We start from the raw sequence: 19,766 nt of genomic DNA on the forward strand, positions 1-19,766 counted from the left end.
GTTTCCATATATGCCTTTGCCTCTCTTGTTACTGCAATGTATCTCCACCTGGATTATATATACTTTTGCAAAGTGTTCACTTAATGATATAATCACGTAATCACAAGAAAGATATTTATTTAACCAAATATTTCGGTCTGGAAATAGCAGACCATCGTCGGTGGTATTACAAGAACAGTTTAAAAAATATACAAGCTAGAATACTAACAATAGATCGTTGAAATTAGAACATGCCGCGTGATGTTATATCACTAAGTATGAAACGAAATATTTTGAAGTAGAAACATGATTGAATTTGCTATTAAAAAAAAAAAAAAAAAAAAAAAAAAAAAAAAAAAAAATTAATGAGTAATCTTGATTAGGCTTTCCCAGATTTTTGATATAGATATGCAGTCATTACGATTCAGGTTGGGATGATGGAGCAATATGGATCACTCTCACTGCATATCTATATCAAAAATCTGGGAAAGCCTAATCAAGATTACTCATTAATTTTTTTTTTTTTAATAGCAAATTCAATCATGTTTCTACTTCAAAATATTTCGTTTCATACTTAGTGATATAACATCACGCGGCATGTTCTAATTTCAACGATCTATTGTTAGTATTCTAGCTTGTATATTTTTTAAACTGTTCTTGTAATACCACCGACGATGGTCTGCTATTTCCAGACCGAAATATTTGGTTAAATAAATATCTTTCTTGTGATTACGTGATTATATCATTCAGTCTTATGTCGCAAGTATCCTTAAAACAACAAAGTGTTCACTTAGTAATTCTACTATTTTGCCTGATTCTGTTACCTCCCTACCATCAGCATTCATTAAAATCATTCGGCCATGTACATTCTTCCTTTTATTTGCAACACACTGAAAGAACTCTTTGGGATTATCTTTGACCTTTACTGCTAATTTCCTTTCATACTCTGCTTTTGCTCTTCTTACCACACTGGCTACCCTTCTAGCTTGTGCTTTCTACTGCTCATGTACTTGCTAGTACCTTTCTCCTTGAATTCCCTCCACCTTTATTTTTTAGTAGCTCCAGCTTAATTGATTATATTCATCCATTTAACTCTCACTTGATTTATTCTTCTGACTCTGAGTATGCAGTCTGCTATTATTTTCCTCAAATACTCCTTTACAACTTCCCATGCACTATCAACATCCACCCCTTGAAGTTTCACACTGATCCAAGCAATCGCTTAAGTTTGTTATACTTATCAGCCATGTAATTCCACATATACCCCCCCCCCTTTTAACTGTAAATTCCACACATTTAGCCACCTCTCAGTCAAGACCATATGATCACTCTCACTAACTGGTGGAAATGTGGTCATATTGGTTATTAACAAATTCTATGATGCAGTTATTAGACCTAACACTCTCAAAGCCCTAGTACATTCCATCACATGCTGCCTCAGGTAATTATTCTTTAATAACTGCATAAATTCCATTTTCTTTCCATGTGTCCTTTTCTCCTTCTAATCTATGTTCCTATAGTTGAAATCCTCCATAATAATTACCCACCCTCCACTCATTGAGCTAATTTGACAATGCATACTATTCCCATCATCCTTTACATCCCATGGTCTATAGAAGCACCCAACTGTATATTTTGTTCTGCTGGCCACTGTCTCATATCAGATGATCTTAAATGTGCTATTTTGACTGGCCTGCAGCTGGACTACTACTCTCTTTGACTGCAGTTTATTAGCTATCATCAATAATATCCCCCCCCCCAATTCTGTATTCTCTATCCTTCCTGAACACACTATACCCTTCACATTCTATCCCACTAACTATATCATCTGTCAGCCATGTCCCAATAACCTTTGGATGAACAAATGCCCAAAACTCCCCCCCCCCCTTGTTCCAATGCTCCTGCCATTATTGTGCATAAAGTGCAATAGCCCATTGCTGCATCGCTGCACTTTATACTATCTCATTCTGGTTTCTTACCAGTGGTACTAACTTAGGAATTTTATAGACATTCTTACACTCAGCTGCCTCACTGGTATATGTGTACCCACTCAACAGCTCCTCCCCTAAAAGCTCCAGTTTTCCTGATTCTACATATCCACTTTCACTTCATTCAACAACTTTTTTCAAGACTCTGAACAGTAAATCATTTAGATGCAAACAATCCTTCTTATATAAGTTTTTTTGTGTGTCAAACTCGCTGTACACCCACATCATTCCTCCTGCATAACATAACATATGCATTGACTCATTCGTTATTGTGATCCTTCAGACTCAGTATATCAACTCTCTCACTCTTTTCTTTTTCTACTTTCAATAATTCTTTCATGTAGTTTCTCTTGAAACACTTTCACTTTACTTTTTTGAATTTTAATAGCCTCACTAACACATCTTTAATTTTTGCATCCATTAAGCACAATTTTGCCTCTCTCTCTCTCTCTCTCTCTCTCTCTCTCTCTCGCCAATCACACCTCTTATGATAGAATCATCATACAAGATACTCTCCTTAATTTTTCCTTCTCTATAAGTCAAGCATTCCTTTTTCTTTTATGATACTTTTATCAATATGCTGCAAGCAAAAAAAAAACTGCACACGGCAGAATGATTTTAAGGAATGACGATTGTAAGGAGGTCACTGAATCAATCGATATAGTGGAATTACTGAGCGAGCACTTTGCAAGAGTATATTATCCAGGTGGTGACATTGAAAAAATGAAGGAACCATTAGTTTATACAGGAAATGTGATGAATGAAGTGGAGGTGAATAGTCAATTACAGAACCTTAATGTGAATACATCTGTGGGATTGGATGGTATACCGGTACGGGTCTTACGTGAAGCGGCTAAAGAATTATCAGTGCCCTTGACCATGTTGTTTAATCTGAGTCTCGGGTCTGGTTTAGTCCCAAAGATGTGGAAAGAGGGGAAAATACTTCCACTGCATAAAGGAGGATCCAAGACTATTGTTGCAAATTACTGACTGATCAGCAAATCAGGAGTCGTTGTCAAGGTCTTGGAGAAAGTAGTCAAGGGAAAAATACAGGAATGGATTGATGAAAATGAGATACTGTACAGGGGACAGCATGGCTTTGTGAAGGGTCGATCATGCCTCAGTAACTTGCTCAAGTTTTATAACTCAGTGACGGCTGAACTGGATAAGGGTAATGGGTTTACAGTGATACTGCTGGACCTGGCTAAGGCATTTGACAGGATACCACATGAGATTCTAATCCATAAACTACAACATATAGGAATGGATATAGGGTTGGTGAGATGGATAGGTGGGTAGTTGATGGAGAGATATCAGAGAGTAGTTTATTCAGGAGTAGAGTCCAAAGTCCAAAAGACGGCCTGTGACTAGTGGTGTGCCATAGGGTTCTGCTCTTGGACCACTGCTGTTTAATTTGTTCATTAATGATATAGGGAAGGATCTAAGAGAAACAGTACATTTGTTCGCTGATGATGCCAAGTTGGGTAGGGCAATAGTGAATGCAGAAGATGTCAAAATCTTGCAGGACGACTTGGATACATTGGGGTTCTGGGAATGGATGTCAATTTAATGTGACAAAATGTAAGATTATGCATTTTGGGGTGAAAAGATTAGCAGCAGTATACCATATTGGTGGAACTGTACTCCAGGAGATTGATGAGACCAGGGACTTGGAAGTGTTGGTGGATAGGGAGATGAAGTTTAGGGGGCACATTGCAAAAGTGGCTAAATCAGCTCATCAACTCACTTGGTTGTTGAAAAATACTTTGACGAGCAGAGACAAGCAAGTTATTGTACCTCTGTACCGAGCCTTGATAAGACCTCATCTCGACTACTGTGCCAAGATTTGGTCACCTAGGTTTCTTCTTGATGGAGAGGATCCAGAGGCGAGTGACCAAGATGATAGCAGGTCTATGGAATGAACCGTATGAGAACAGGTTGAAGATTTGTGGATTGCAGAAATTAGTTGATAGGCGAAAAAGGGGAGATATGATTGAGACATTCAAATTGCTAAAGGGTTTCTATAGGATTAATTCAGAGGATATTTTTGAGATCAGGACTGGTGGTGGAAGAACTAGGGGACACCTATGGAAGCTGAAGGGTGTTAGAGCTGGGTTCTTTAGAGTGGTAAATGAGTGGAATAAGCAGCCAGAGTCTGTTGTGGGTGCTATGACGGTGAGTGAGTTCAAGGCAAGGTATGATAGATACTGTGAGAATGTTGTATAGTTGTGTGGACATGATGTTTAGGGCCTCCCTCGATGAGTCTAAGGACTCACTGGAGTTGCCCATAATAATAATAATACTTCTTTCTTTTTGTCCTCAGCTGAACCACTCACTGGATGTTTCTGCATTCATTACAACTAATGCTTCATTCTATGCAGAGCCGGCCAAAGCGGGCATTCAGAGCATGCGGGCGCCGCTACAATGGGGGTGCTGCCCCCTTCGTGCCTGCAGAACCATACACGCCCGGATTGGTACAGGGGCGCTTAGATAGAAATTGCATGCGGGCGCCAAAGACCTTAGCGCCGCTTCTGATTCTATGTCTCACTCCACCTAACTGCGCTGTCTCCCTCATTATGGCCAACTCTTCATTTTTTACATCCGTCATATCACTATTCTTTCGATCATCACTTATATGCTCTTTCTCACTTGTATCACTTCTTTTAATCTCTCTTTCAGTCCTGTCTTCCATTACACTGGCATACACATTTTTCATGTGTATTTTCTGTTCTGTCCACCTTTTAATCTCTCGACCTGTCCTCCACTTTTGATCCTTGCTTTTGTAGCATTTTTGGCACTCTCTCCCACCACTTTCACAAACCGAAGTCCATTTGCCTTCAGTAATGCATGCATCTCACAGACATTGCACTGAACGAAGTCCCACTGGTTGAATTTTTTAAACAATGATGCCTTGGATGCCATTGTCCTGCTTCACATCGATTCCATGTGTCTCGCTATGTAACTTGCCATGCCAAAAGACTATATTAATTATATTTAAATAAAAATTTTAACTTAAATCTAATGAACACCACAATACAATCTAGTTCTAATACAATTTTTTACTAATATCACTAATTTTTCTAAACTAAACACTTAACTTTTGGAGCTCTCCAAACACAGGTGTACTATGAGATGCCACTGACCACTACCCTTTTTATTTCTCATGATCAGTATCCTCTTCCTATTTCATAACTTCATATTTCTATCCCTCACCCCTCCCCAAGATCTCTTATTTCCTCCACTTCTTCCAGTATAACATCACCAAATGAGTACAAATCATCCCTCTGTGGATCCCAAATTTTGAAACCTAACATTTATTTGTGTTAAACTGACATCCTCATTCATTTGCCCACCTATTCAGCTTATTCAAATCCTCTTGAAGAGCCAAAACTTCTGGCACACCGTCAAATGTCTTTGGGGAAAAATTGATGGTGTATATACCTTACCCTCATCCGCTCCCCATGTTATTCTATTATAAAAGTTAACCAGATTACTAAACAAGAGTGGCTCTCAAGAAACCCATGCTGTCATGCATAAATAATAATATCCTCAACTGCCCAATTTTGTATGTGAGTTCTTGACTTATTTTCATGGTATTACAACACCAAATCAACTAATTTATAAAAAAAAGACGTTTATTAACTGACTTATATTTTGCTAGATTTTAAAACATCTTCAGAGTTACATGTTGCAGTTAACATGTGCCAGTACAATGAATAAGTGAAACAATTCAAATTGTAATGGACAAATGATCTAAAGTTCTAATTTGGCACCCATTGATGATGTAAAAAAGAAGTATTACAGCTATGTAGGAGTTGGTCTTAAGATAACAGTCTCCCAAATTTTGGCAAATTAATGTATCCATTCTTGTTCAGGTAGGAGAATGCTTCTTAACTGTGGCTAACTTTAAAAATAATCTTTCTCACCTGTGATGACTTCTATAAAGCACATTGGTTTTCTTGCATCAGATCCTGTGTTGAAGGGGGGGGTGTCTAAAGCATGGTCTACCAGTCCAGACTTGCCATAATAATGGTTGTGAATGTATCTTTTATGTTCTCTAAGGCAGATGTTAACAGGTTTTCCTGTCTGTCCATAGTAGGCAAGTCACAGTCACATGGAACTTCATACACTCCAGGATATGCCATGGGATGGAGTTTACCATTAGGACAGTGAGCAGAGTAGCTAATGGGATATGTGGTGTGAAGGTTATACTTTATTAGTGCTTTGGATATCTTTTCAGATGTACCCATGATATTGGGAATGGGAATAGCGGTGTTTTATCTGTGTGTTTGAGGAGAGGAAAGTAGGAGGGCCATGTAGTGTTTTGTAGGAGCTGTAGCCATTGGCCAGGAAAGTAAGGCAAAGATATTGAAGTTCAGTGGAAAGAGCTGCATTATTAGAACAAATAGCCCTAGCTCTATTAGAATACCATAGTGTTCATCATTTCTCCCCACAATCTTTATATTTATCTCATGCATGAAAGGCAGAAAAACCTATAGCAAACTGATGCTGTGTGAGGTCAAAGTCAGGAATACAGTAATCTGTTGATATTCTTCTTGAAATGTTGAAGATGTAGTCCTTTGGAAAGTCTTCATGAGAGAAACTGATCCACAGAATTGAGGCAGAAGGAATGAAAGGTGACTTAAAGTATCAGGTTTGGTGAGTATGCAGTTTGACTGTAAAAGGATGTTTAATAAGTGTAGCATGAGTTCCTGTAAATCTGGCAGAAATATGAGTCATGATGGATGTCATCATGTCTCTGTAGAATAGACACAATGCAGAAACTGATCATCCATGGAAAGTGGCTCTTCTATGGGAAAGTCTCTTGACTTTCTCTAATTTTCTCTCCCATTCTCTTGCCTTCATCTCTCCTTTACTCTGTCATTCTCCTTGCACCAGCTAACCTCTCTATTCTCTCTCAGTCTTTTCATTGACCCCTCTCAGCTCAGTCATACTTTTCATCTCCTTTCTCAGTAGTTTTATTTCTCTCTCCACACATCCTGCTTTCATCTGACATTCACTTGCACAATCACAGCCATCAGTCAGAACATCTCTTTCTTTCTTTCTTTCACTGCGCGTTATTCCCGCTTCCTATGCAGGGTCCGCGTGTCACTTAGATGCAACTACTTGTTAGTACCACTCCCAACTGACCTGTCACCTAGTCTGCTGCTGGGGGGGGATATATTCTTATATATCCTCCCAGAGGGGGATATATAAGAATATATCTGTAGAGGCATATCTTCACGGGGCCGGTTTGCCTGTTTATGGGATGAAAAAGCCAGATAAACTGGCAGAAAAAACCCTACTGCCCACGTCCAAGACCGACTAACTTGGCTATGCCTGAGGAAGATCCTCAGGTTCCTCACGTCTTCGATGGGAATTGAACCTAGGACACTCCTTCCCCAGGCATATGGTTGCGAAGCGCAAAGCCACTAGGCTAACACCCGGAACATTTTTCTGTTTTGTGACTTTTCTCCCTTTACAGTAATTATGCCTACATTATTGTGTTATTATTCAATAATTGTTTATAGTTTTGAATGTGTATATAAAGTCAATATCAAGAGTCACCTGTTGATATTGATTTTATATGCAAGGATTTTCAGAAACTAAAGTTTTCAGGAAGAAACTGAAAATGGGTATGATTTACCAAGAATCTCCTATTTGCTATTGCTATTTTCAGCCTAGAGAGCGGTTTTCTTGTGTGCATCCTACCGAAATAGCATCATCTTCTTTCCCATTATTTCAAGCAGAAGTTGCCAGTAATCAGGGCCATCGCCAGATTAGATCGTGCCCTGAAGCAAACAATTAAATATCGCCCCTGATGGATTATAAGACAAAAATATAAGAAAATCTCCAATTGCTATTTTGTTTTTATTACAGGAGAATCATTAATGCAATACAGTTACATAATGATATTAATTAAATGTTTGCTCTACAGGGATATCACACAATAAAACTGTTTATAAGCTCTTCTAAATTTAAATTATAAGCTATGTCTGCCTCTATCAACATAATTGCTAGAGCAACCAATCTTTCTTGGGTCATTGCTGTTCGCAAATAATTTTTAATCAGTTTAAGCTTGGAAAAACTTCTTTCTACACTTGCTACACTAACAGGAATTATTAACAATATCCTTAGGTCAGTGGTTACATTAGGATAAATTTCTGCAAGATTTTGGTTACGCACACACATATATATATATATATGATAAAATTTGGTGAGGACCACTTTACTCTTGTATTATTTTTGAGAGAATTTTTAATTCTTCAAATAAATCTATTCCATCTACATCAGATGTAAAATATCGTGTTGCCCTAATATAGCGCTACTACAATATGGCTGAATGAGCACCCTTAATTAAGCAGTGAGGTGTAATCAACAGGGTGTAGCATAGAGCAGGCTGCCTCTATGCTACACCCTGTTGACGGTACTGCCAGTAATTCACAAGACTTGAGATACGTAATGAACAATCCTTCATAAATGATTAGTGAAAAGTGAAAGCAGGGCGCAAAAGACAGCAATGGCAGGTTATTAAGACGTGCATATGATTGGTGTGGTATTAACAAAAGATCGCGACTGAAAGATAAAAGCAATCTGACAATTGAGTTGAAATGCTAACTCTCTTCAGCTGAATTCCATAATATGTGAAACTGTCATAACAACATTCACTATATATATATATCAGGTGATTATAAAATAATGTCGTGTTCAGAGCCCTCTAGCAAGTAATCTATTGGACGAAACACACCAATATTCGGTAGACATACACAGTGGAATATGGGGATTCGATTTAATGGAAAAAAATAGTACCAAAAGTCACCAACAGGGGAAATTTTGGTGCTGCCAAATTAATTTTAGTAGGTGTGACTAATGAATTATTAAATGGCAAATGAGAGACAGCACACATCAATTTCATGATGTTTATTGTTAATTACAAATGAGGTTCAATATGACCACCATTCTGATGTTCCAGGAACTGCATACGGTGCACGACAGTTTCCACAGTGACTCGCAACGTATATCGGAATTGATTTGTCTCACGTGTAATTTTATTCGATCTTTCAAAGTTGGAATATCGGGTACATGTCCTTGATACACAAAACTTTTAAGAAATCCCCACAGCCAAAAGTCACAAGGATTGAGATCAGGCGATCTCGGCGGCCATGGCGTGGGAAATGCACGACTAATGATTCTTCTGTCGGAGAAATGTCACAAAACACGCTGTACCTGAAGTCCGATGTGGGGTGGTGCACCATCCTGCATGAAGATGGTCGAATCGAGACATCCTCTTTGATGTAGTTGTGGAACCACAAAGTTCTGTAACATATTGGCATACCTGTTAGCATTGACGGAACAGGTCACTGGTCCATTTTGGCGATTTTCCTCATAAAAGTATGGACCGATGATAAAAGATGCCGTAAATACGCACCACACTGTGACTTTGGGCGAGTGGATAGGCATCTGCAGACACATGTGCGGATTAGTTGCAGCCCAAATGCAACAGTTGCATGTGTTAATATCGCCGTTCAAATAAAAGTGCGCTTCGTCACTCCATAAGATCTGCCATGGCCATGCATCATTCACTTCCATGTGTGCTAAGAATCTCAAAGATAAGTTGATTCGTGTGGTTGCATCACCAGGGCGCAATTCTTGAACATGACTGATTTTATAGGGGTAAAACTTCAACATCTGATGTAGGATTTTCCACACTGTTGTGTATGCATATCCGTTTGCCGGGATATTGCTCGTGCACTGCTGGTACCCTGCACATTCGTCATCTCCTGTTCCACAATAGCAGTTGGTGATTGATTGGTTTGCATCCCCTACCTACCTGCACCGTTAGAGTTCCAGTAGTTTCAAATCGCCAAATCAGTTTTTGTAAGATTGTTACGCTAATCGGTCCTTTTTGTAAATTTTTCATACAATAGCAGTTGCAACTTGTTGGTGATTGATTGGTTTGCGTCCCTTGTCTACCTGCACTGCTAGAGTTCCAGTAGTTTCAAATTGCCGAATCAGTTTTCGTAAGTTTGTTACGCTAATCGGTCCTTTTCATAAATTTTTCATATGCACTGGCATTATTGTTCCACTGATAATAGAGTTTGACTAACAAAGCACGCTCACGTAAGGTAAGAGGCATCGAAAAGCAGTTCATCTATGAATAAGAAATCTCACAGGCTTTCCTTTTATTGCATGATCGCTCACAAGAAACGTGATAATGCAAATCAATGCATTTTACTCAGTAAACAGCGCCAAAATTTCCCCTGTTGGTGACTTTTGGTACTTTTTTTTTTTTCGTTAAATCGAATCCCTATGTTCCACTGTGTATATCTACCGAATATTGGTGTGTTTCGTCCAATACATTACTCGCTAGAGGGGCTCTGAACACTTGACATTATTTTATAATCACCCAGTATATATATTTCTTAGTTTTAACACATTTATGAATTTTAACGCATTCGGTTAAATTTTTTTGCGGCAGACGGACATCTAACTAATAACAATAGTTTTTAGTTAGATATTGTGTTTGCCGGTGCAATATATGGTATTGCTTGAGTCTATACAGCATAGTTTCTGTATGAGGGGACATGTGATTCATTAATTAGTGTCGTTTTTGTCCCAGTTGTCTCTAATTGCACTATTTGTTGAGAAATATATTACACAGACTGCTCATACTTTATTCACTGACATAATCAAAGTACTTGTTTTTTTTTTGCCTCTGCAGTACAGTGGCTATTGGGGAAGGCACGTTGTTTACCATGGGGAGCAAGTTACTGTCACCCCGATGTGAAACGTGTTTAAGCTTTTTTTCATGTGCGAGGTATATGTGAAACTTTTCAATTTCTTTTTTCGAAAAGTAAAATTGGGGTGTGAGTTATATTCGAGTAATGCAAATTACTCGAAAAATAGCTAGGATGACAGTGATAATACAAAACGAGTTTGTAATGACAGTTTGTGTGTGGTTTCTGAAGAGAAAGAGGTCTGTAATGAATCCACAGAATTCCCATCAGTTGCAATGCAATAATAATGCGTTGAATGAAAGGAAAGATTTGCCGACTTGCTGGACATTCAACCAGTGGATCGCATTCAAAGGTAAATACAATTGGTTATTTTGTAAGGATGGCAGTTTGGGGTGTATAACATGTGCAGAGTACAGACCCTAAATGCAAGTTCTTCATATCAGGGTGTTCAATTAGCATCAGAGTGGATAAATGGATTAATACGTATTAAAGGGGAAGGGTATAAACAAATTCCACTAGAATAAATAAATATAAATAAAATTTTTAAAAATGTTGCTGCAATCTAGCAATAGCCTGACATTTATGATCCTTACTTTAAGGGCCCCAGAACTTATTTGTTTAGAATTTAACCACTGCATCTCCCTCTTTTCCCAATTTAACCACTGCATCTCCCAAGGTCAAATCCATAGACACCTCTTTCACATTCTCCTAACCCTCTAACATTCAATTTGTATACCAATAAGTCAGCATTTACCCACTTCTGAAGCACACCATCTGCTGCTGCTGCTGAAGCCAAAGATTGTAGTGCTTAAGTCACCCAGCACCTCCCACTGCCTACACTTAATGCATGCTTACATGTTCTCATATACAAGTAGCCCAGTCATAAAGAAACTTCACATACAAAATTTGTTTGCTTACACTTGGATAAAGGATTAAACCAAAAATATAATTTTTTGGCATCTTTAATTTATAATCCTCAACTATACAATGAATAATGTAGTCTTTAAATGGTGACAATGCTAGATCTGATGGCCGCCATGATGGTTACAAGCACAGTTAGATATAAGACAGGACAATAATTTTGTACCCAAAGAAAACACACCAATCATTCAAAACCCGTTAGCACTAACTTAAAAACTGTTATTAGTAAAGATATGCAAAGAAAAACAGTCCTGTGTTAATATTAATACTTATCTTTTTTTTTTACAGCCTTATATCAACCATCCAGTTTATCTTGTACAGTAAGCAGAAATATGTCAGAGAAATTCATGTAATTAATAAATAAAACAGGGAACAAACCTTTGACTCTTTCACTGCCTTATTGGCTACTTGAGTTTTAGGAAGACCGAATATAAATAACAGAGAAGTACTGTATCTGTATATTTGAGTTTTTAATCTTGTAAGCAAGCAAAATCAGATACAGAACACATATAAACATAAATAAAGAAATAAATACTAATTAGGGTTAGAAACACCCACTGTGGGAATGCACTAAAACTTAGCAGTGGTAAGAGGTGGAAACTGCCTGCTGATCTCTGGTTAAAAGGATTCTAGTTATTATTCTCTTTGTGAATGGAAAAGTATTAGAAAATTGATTTATATCTGTTATCTTAGTGCACAGTTATTTATCCAGTAGAATCATTTCGCAGTAATACACATATCTTCATTTATAATTACATTACTTTTAATGTGTAGGACATATCTGTTTGGCAAGAGCAACTAAATACTCTCCTTGAGCAACAGAATGAATTAGCAAAGCAAACTGAAACTCTGAGGCAAGATATTCCTTCTCTTAACTTACAGATAACAAGCAAAGAAGAAGCATTATTTAATAAAACAAGAGAAAAATTTAAAGTAAGTAACAATGTCTATTATTAAAGATTAATCATTTTATCCTAGATAAAAATATTGAATGAAATAATTATATTTGATTAAGTCAAGATTGCATTTAATTAAAATGAAAATGGGCAGGACAGGTAATCGATGGACAAAGATGATCACTCAGGAAGGGAGTGGAAGGATGATCAAATGGAGAATAATTTTTAATATTTTTGTGTGTATAGCAAATTATGAAACAAGAGTTTGCTACACATTTTCTTGAACCACAGTAAAGCTATATCACAAACTATTAATTTTGAATGTTTATGTCTGATATAAATGCTACACGGAGACCATATATTGAACATTTCTATTTTTAGTTTTTATCTTTACAAGTTTCATATGCATTATAGTACACTATTTCAGGAAGTGAAATAAAAAAATTAAACTGATATATTATATTGATCTGGATTTTGCAGCAAGCAAGCTAACAATATCAATAATAGAGAATATTTAAAATAGACAATGTTGCATACACACAATTCATGTTGTATTATGATGACTAGCAATATTATTATTATTATTATTATTGTTGTTCCGGGAAACTCCAAGGAGTCGACAGACTCATTGAGGGAGGCCCTAACATCATGTCAAGAACAACTATTCAACATTCACACAGTATCTATCATACCTTGCCTTGAACTCATTCACGGTCGTAGCACCCACAACAGACTCTGGAAGCCTATTCCACTCATTTACCGCTCTCTAAGTAAAGAACCTAGCTCTAACACCCTTGTCAACCACGCTCTTGCCCAGCTTCCATGCATGGCCCCTAGTCCTCCCACCACCAGTCATATTTTCAAAAATATCTTCTAGATCAATCTTATAAAAACCCTTCAGTAATTTGAAATTTTGTCATGTTGTACCATCATTTTTTATTTTGTACTGTCATATCCTGTACACCCCTTGAGGGTACATGGCAGGAATTTGATGATGATGATGATGATTCAGTAATTTGAATGTCTCAATCATATCACCCCTCCTTCGCCTATCGTCCAATTTCTGCAACCCACAAATCTTCAACCTATTCTCATAAGGTTCATTCCACAGACCTGCTATCATCTTGGTCACTCGTCTCTGGACCCTATATGATGCATGTAATGTCTGAGATCCAATTGTGATAGGTATTTCATCTAAAACAAAACTAAAAAAGGGTTTTAACATTTCTGATGGGTCCATGAATGCTCTGACAAAAATATTATAGCCTATGTAGACCAATTTCTGTATGCTGCCATAGTATGTGATGATTTTAGTCTGTGTTGGACACGTGTTGCATGTGTCCTGACTTATGCTTTCATTTTATCTCCACATCCTTGATGTGGTCTGGCATCTCTCTCTCTCTTTTGACAGGCCTGTTTGTTTCACTTAGTAAATTCCACATGTACTGGTGATCGTGTATACTCCTGGATTTTTGAGCAGAGAATATAGGGAATGATATATATGCCTATTTTTATTCGGTCCATTTGTTTGTCCAGGATGTTCTAAGCTATTTTTTGAAAGGATAAAACCAGAAATGCAATATGTCCTGTCTCATTGGATTTTTATAATCAGGGCTGTGATGTCGGAGCTGGAGCCAGTAAAAGAAAACTGGCTTCTTGGCTCCAACTAACATTTGGTTTAGTCATAATCATGAGGGTGGCACATATGCATATACTTTGATACTTCATGGTGTAGTTTTCATTTCCCTGTTCTTTTTGTTTAGTATCTTTATATATATGTGTGTGTGTTTAAACCAGTGAGTGGTTTTTGACTAATGCATGATCTATTTTTTTCAGAAATGTCTGGGGGTTGCATTCCCCCTGCTCAAGCCATTGTAGAGCATTTATTTTCCGCTCTAAAAATCATTATTATTATTATAATGGGGAGTCCAAAGACTCATCGACGGAGAGTGTGCCAACAGCACTGAACAATTGATCCCCCTTCCAACTTTTAACTGCGCTCAAACTTGCTTAACTTTTTGCATGAGCCAATGGTACCAGAGGCTCTACAAATCGAACAACCTTTGCTGGCATTTAATCAGATTTCAGAGCATCGGTGAAAGAGGACTTCCTTGGGGCAATCTAGTGCTTAAGAATAAACTGCTATACATATTTAAAAATTTGAAAATTCAGTTTATCAGGGAATTAAAGTTAATTTGCATGTTTTAATATGGCAAATATAAGTCAGCGATTTTTTTTTTCTATAATGCAATAAGTTGTGTGTTTTTTGCCTATAATGTAAACATCATACAAATAGTATTTTCATTTGTCATTTTTTTATGATCATTGTTCACATCAATAGTTGAAAACTAAGTTAAGATTTGGATAAATTAAAGGAGCCATAGATCTGGAGCTAAACATTTGATAAATTAAAGGGGCCAGAGATTTCAGAGATTGCAAAATTTCTTTCCAGCTCCACAGCGTTTTGTGATGGATGGTGATGGAACATCATGGAGATATGTTCCTGTGTGTATTAGGTTTTTCTGTAGTCTAAAAGGCCAAGTTTATTCCATTTGGAGACCGTGTCTAAAAAAAAAGGCGAGGATCCATTGTTTTCTAATTCAACTTGATCTCATTGCTAGTTTTTTTTTTTTTTCTTTTTTGAATCTGTCTTGGAATTGAGAAAATATTTTTAATGCAGTGTTCAAATAACATCACAGAGTCCAGTGGATGTTCTTATAACAGTTCTGAAGTTTCTGTTGAGGTATATTGGTTGATGATGTCCAGAGAGTTCTCTTATATCCTTAGCTCTTTCACTGAAGTGTGCAGAGATCCATCTTGTCTGTAAGTGGCTCCAGCTGTGAGATATTTAGAGAGAAAGAGGGAAGGAGGGAGAGAGAGAGAGAGAGAAGAGAATATTTGGCACACATTATGGTTCATGGTGTGTGTCTTCTTGTGTATCTTTGGAGCTTTGTAAATTGTAGGAACTGGAAGATGTCTAAAAGTGAGATACTTCTTGGTATCTTCAGAAGTTTGCAAGGTTTTTAAGAAAATTGTGCATCATGTTAAAGTTTAATGGAATGAAAACAGCCTAATGAAAGAATTAAACACAATTTTAATAGTTCTAGAATTTTGTCTCTGTCACAGACATTTTGTTTTTAATGTGACTCCTACCTAAAAAGGTTGTAAACCTGTAAGACATCAGTACAGTGGGCAGGCTAAGAATTTCATTTTTATGTATTTATATTTTTATATAGTCCATAAATCATGATCTATAGACCAAACATGGAACTTTTTCAAGTTACTTCAGGCTTCGAGTAAGTAGAGTGTCAGTTTTACACAGGGTGATGAAATTTGTTTTTTGCCTAAAGACAATTGCAAACATCCATGCCAACAATGGGATTCCAACTCACAGTCTGTTGGTTGAAGAGCAGCTACCTTAACCACTCAACCAACTGGACCGAGTGTTAACATATGAAGAGCTTATTTCCAAAGTGACGTATCTCCAATTTTTAATTTTTTGAGCTGACTATGTCATCATGTTGCTAAGACACTGCTTTATGTTATTACTATTTTTTTATTTCCAAAATGGTGTAAATCCCATTGAAAACATTGACTTTATTTCCAATGTAATGCATTTCATTGTCGTGTTTGTTGTTTTCTGAAAATTTGTATTTGACGGAGATAAGCCACTTTGGAAATAAGCTCTTCATATCTGGTTATTGTATCCCCAGCATTGTAATGCTTAGAACATGTCTAAGCATTACAATTTCCCAGATCATGGGAAATTTTACACACAACTGTTAAGATTTGGTTGGTTTTTTAAATGGATGCAGTGTAGCATAGTGATTTATTATTATCATCAGACTTCCAAGGAAGTCAAGGACTGATCAAGGTAAGCAACACATCACCCATATCAGCTGTCATACATTGTCTTAAACTGATTCAAACTAGATGCAGTCACTCACAGTTTTAATAACTTCTTTTCTTAATAACTTCCTTTCGCAACTTCCAGAGATGGATCCTTGTTCTCGCTCCTTCCCCTTGTTCACCCATACACAGGAAGTTGGTTGATCAACCTATAGTACTGTGTATGGATAGTGGGTTGGGAAAGGAGGAACTTGTTTATATTTGATTTAAATGACTGTAAATTGTATTCCTTGGGAAATGCAGTGGGGAGGGGGGGGGAATGTTCTACAGTGCAACAGTTGCAGGAATGAAGGAGAAGGAAAAGAAACTTGTTCTGTTTGTTTCTAGGTGTAGTGTAAAGGGATGTTGAGCAGCAGCTGCACATGTTCCAATGAGCTTAGTACTGAGTGGAGGAATTATTGATGTTATTTCATATATGAGCATTTCCCATGGAAATATTTGTATACATAGTGCAGAAACCAAGCGTCTGTGCGAAAGTGAGGAGAGAGTTGGTAAGAGATGGGTCATTAATAAGCCTAATTGCTCCTCTCCTTTGTATTGAGTCAAGCATTTTGAGAGAGCTTTTAGGGCCTCACCTCATATGTGGGAGCAGTATTCAATAGCTGGGCTGATTTGTATAATGTTAACAGCTGTTCAGGGTGAAGTAATGTCTTGAGCGAAAGAGAAATCCTAGTTTTTTAGAAGCTGAGGATGCAATGGTTATGATGTATTTATGCCAGGAGAAGTTTGATGTGAGGGTAATTCCAAGAAGAGAGAGAGATCTCAAACTGTCTGGAAATTTGGGTATCATCAAAAAGGATACTGGGAAAATATGATTGATTTTTATGGGAAATAGGACAGAACTGGGTTTTATTAGCATTAAAATTAATGAGGTTACCCAAACCCCATTGTAGGATGGCTTGGAGATTGGAATTGAGGATGGTAGTTTATGTTCTGTAGGTTGAGGTGAGTTGTGTAGGGTAAGGTTTATCAAATGAAAGTGAGGAGTGTAGTGTGCTGTCTTTTGCAAAACTGTGTATTGGGTTGGAGGTCAACTGAAGTAGGTCGTTGATATATAGCAGGAAGAGAGGTTGGTGAGAGGACAGAACCTTGTGGAACCCCAGCATTAATTGAATGGTGAGAGGATAGGGAGCCATCCACCATCACACACAGTGTGTCCAGACAGAAAGCTGGCAATCCAACTACAGAAGTCCTGGGTCAGACCGAATGATGGTAGTTTGCTTAGTAAGCCTTTGTGCCAGACCTGGTAAAAGGCTTTGGAGATATCAAGTGCAACCACTTGAGATTCACCAAACTTCTCCATGGCATTCATCCAGAGATAGGAGACATATGTGAGCAGATCGCCTGTTGATCGGCAGCGACAGAATCCATACTGGCGGCCGTTTATTAGGTGGGTGTCTTCAAGGTAGTGTAGGAGTTGGGAATTGATTTTTTTCCATTACTTTTGACAGGACTGAGGTAAGTGAGATGGGACGGTATTTGGACGGCAGTGACTTGTCACCCTTCTTGGGAATGGGCTGAATATAGGCCAATTTCCAATTTGTGGGACAGATTCCAGTGGAGTAAGAGAGTATATATGTCGCCTATATATAGGCGAGTCAGTTCTGGTGCACAAACTTTCAGGACAATTGGGGAAATGCCATCAGGGCCAGGAAACTGTTTTGTGTCTAATTTGGTCAGTATTATTATAATCTCATCCTGGTAAAAGGATATCGGGGGGCATTGTATGTTGAGTGTCTAGAATGGTTGGGGGACATTTACCATCATCAGTTATGCATGCATTGGAAGCAAAGTGTGGACCCAGAAGATTGGCGAGAGACCAAAAGGCTCAGCTGCCATTTGGACAAGCTGCTAGCTTCCTGCTTTTTGCTCTTTCGAAATCTGTTTTGGAAGCATTGATTTTTTTTGCATCTATTTTGGGCTTCGGTATAAGCTCTAAAGGAGGATGAGGTTCTTGATTTCAGCCATTTATGGTATGTCTGGTGTTTCATCTGTACAGCCTTGGCACATCTTTTGGTTTAGTTAGTGAATGTCAGTTCAGAGTACTGTGTGGAATGTGTGTTTCCATGGCAGTGAGGATTACTTTGGTAATAAGTTCGGTGCATCTGTTTGGGTTGGAAGGCCGGAAACAATAGTCCAACTATGGGAATGTGGCATACAAGTTGCAGAGGCTGTCCCACTTGACACTGTTATAATGCCAAACTACTCTTGTATGGGAGTATCTGTGTAAGTGTTGTTGCATGGTGGGGGGGGGGGGGAATTTGCACTAAATTGTGGTCAGAATTACCCAGGGAGCTCTACTTTCACTGTGTATTTGGAGGGGTCATTGGTGAGGAAGAGATCTAGGGTGTTTGGGGAGTGGTTTGGGTTATCTGGTATTCTGGTTGGCATCTGAACAAATTGTGTAAGGTCATTAGTGATGGCAAATGTTTCAGCATCTCTGCCTGCAAGATCTGTACAACTGGAGGAGGAAAGCCAGCTAGTGTTGTGGACATTAAAATCTCCTAGGATGATAATTTCGCTGTTGGGAAAGTGGAATTGGAGAAAACCAATTTTTAAGGAGAGGAAGTTAAAGAGCTCAGAGTGGTTGGTTGCATTGGGGAAGCGATAGAGACGGGGAATTGATATTTTCAACCAAAGAAGATCAAAGTTGGTTGATTCTAGGTTGGGTACTCTCACAAGGTATGTCAGATCAGATGTATGCACAGACACCACCCTTGGGACGAAAGTTGTTAAAGTGTGAGTAGTTTGGAAGGTTGAGATAAATAGTGCTGGGGAGGAGGTGAGATTTGAGTTTCTGCCAGAAAGAGTAGGTGGGGGTTTGGTAGATTGGAGGTGGTAGTGGACATTATTAAGGTCGATGTTTAGGCCACGGATGTTGGTGAAGTGGATATGTAGGGTTTTGTGAGTCATATGTTTGACCCCAAGAGTCTTGCACATTTCCTATGCAGTGCCTGCATACTGGTCTCCATGGTGGCTGATTGCGCATTACTTGGTTTTTTCACCAATTTAACTTGTCTGTAATTGATGATCCAACTGTTGTCACCATTTTGACGTTTTTCTTCGAGTTGTCTTCGAAGCTGGCATCTTTGTTCCCTTTGTGCAAATGGTAAATCAGGTCAAGCACGTATGCACGATTGGGGACAAGTGTCTGAGCTTTTTTATCACTGTTATTAGTTTTGATGTGCTTGTCGGCATGTCACTTTTACTAGGTGTGGAAAGTTCGTTCCATCCTTTCTTTTATTTATAGGCCTGAAACAATGCCACTGGACAATATTCTTAGAATCGATGTTGCATTCTTCAGCTAGTTTATTGATGTCCTCTTTTAAAGATTT

At 38.1% G+C, this 19,766-nt stretch overlaps 1 protein-coding gene across 1 annotated transcript in view; it reads left to right on the top strand.

Annotated features, from left to right (window-relative positions):
- The window catches only part of LOC150097286 (coiled-coil domain-containing protein 40-like), a 298,600-nt gene that overhangs the window by 246,106 nt on the left and 32,728 nt on the right, over positions 1 to 19,766 (top strand). Inside the window, exon 17 of the mRNA XM_090406906.1 lies at positions 12,401 to 12,559. Coding sequence (XP_090263032.1) covers positions 12,401 to 12,559 — 159 coding nt within the window. The remainder of the gene's footprint in view (positions 1 to 12,400; positions 12,560 to 19,766) is intronic.

Source organism: Typopeltis vanoorti, chromosome 17, assembly GCF_054136105.1.
Source record: "Typopeltis vanoorti isolate ZY-2024b chromosome 17, IOZ_Tvanoo_1.0, whole genome shotgun sequence".
NCBI lineage: Eukaryota > Metazoa > Arthropoda > Arachnida > Uropygi > Thelyphonidae > Typopeltis > Typopeltis vanoorti.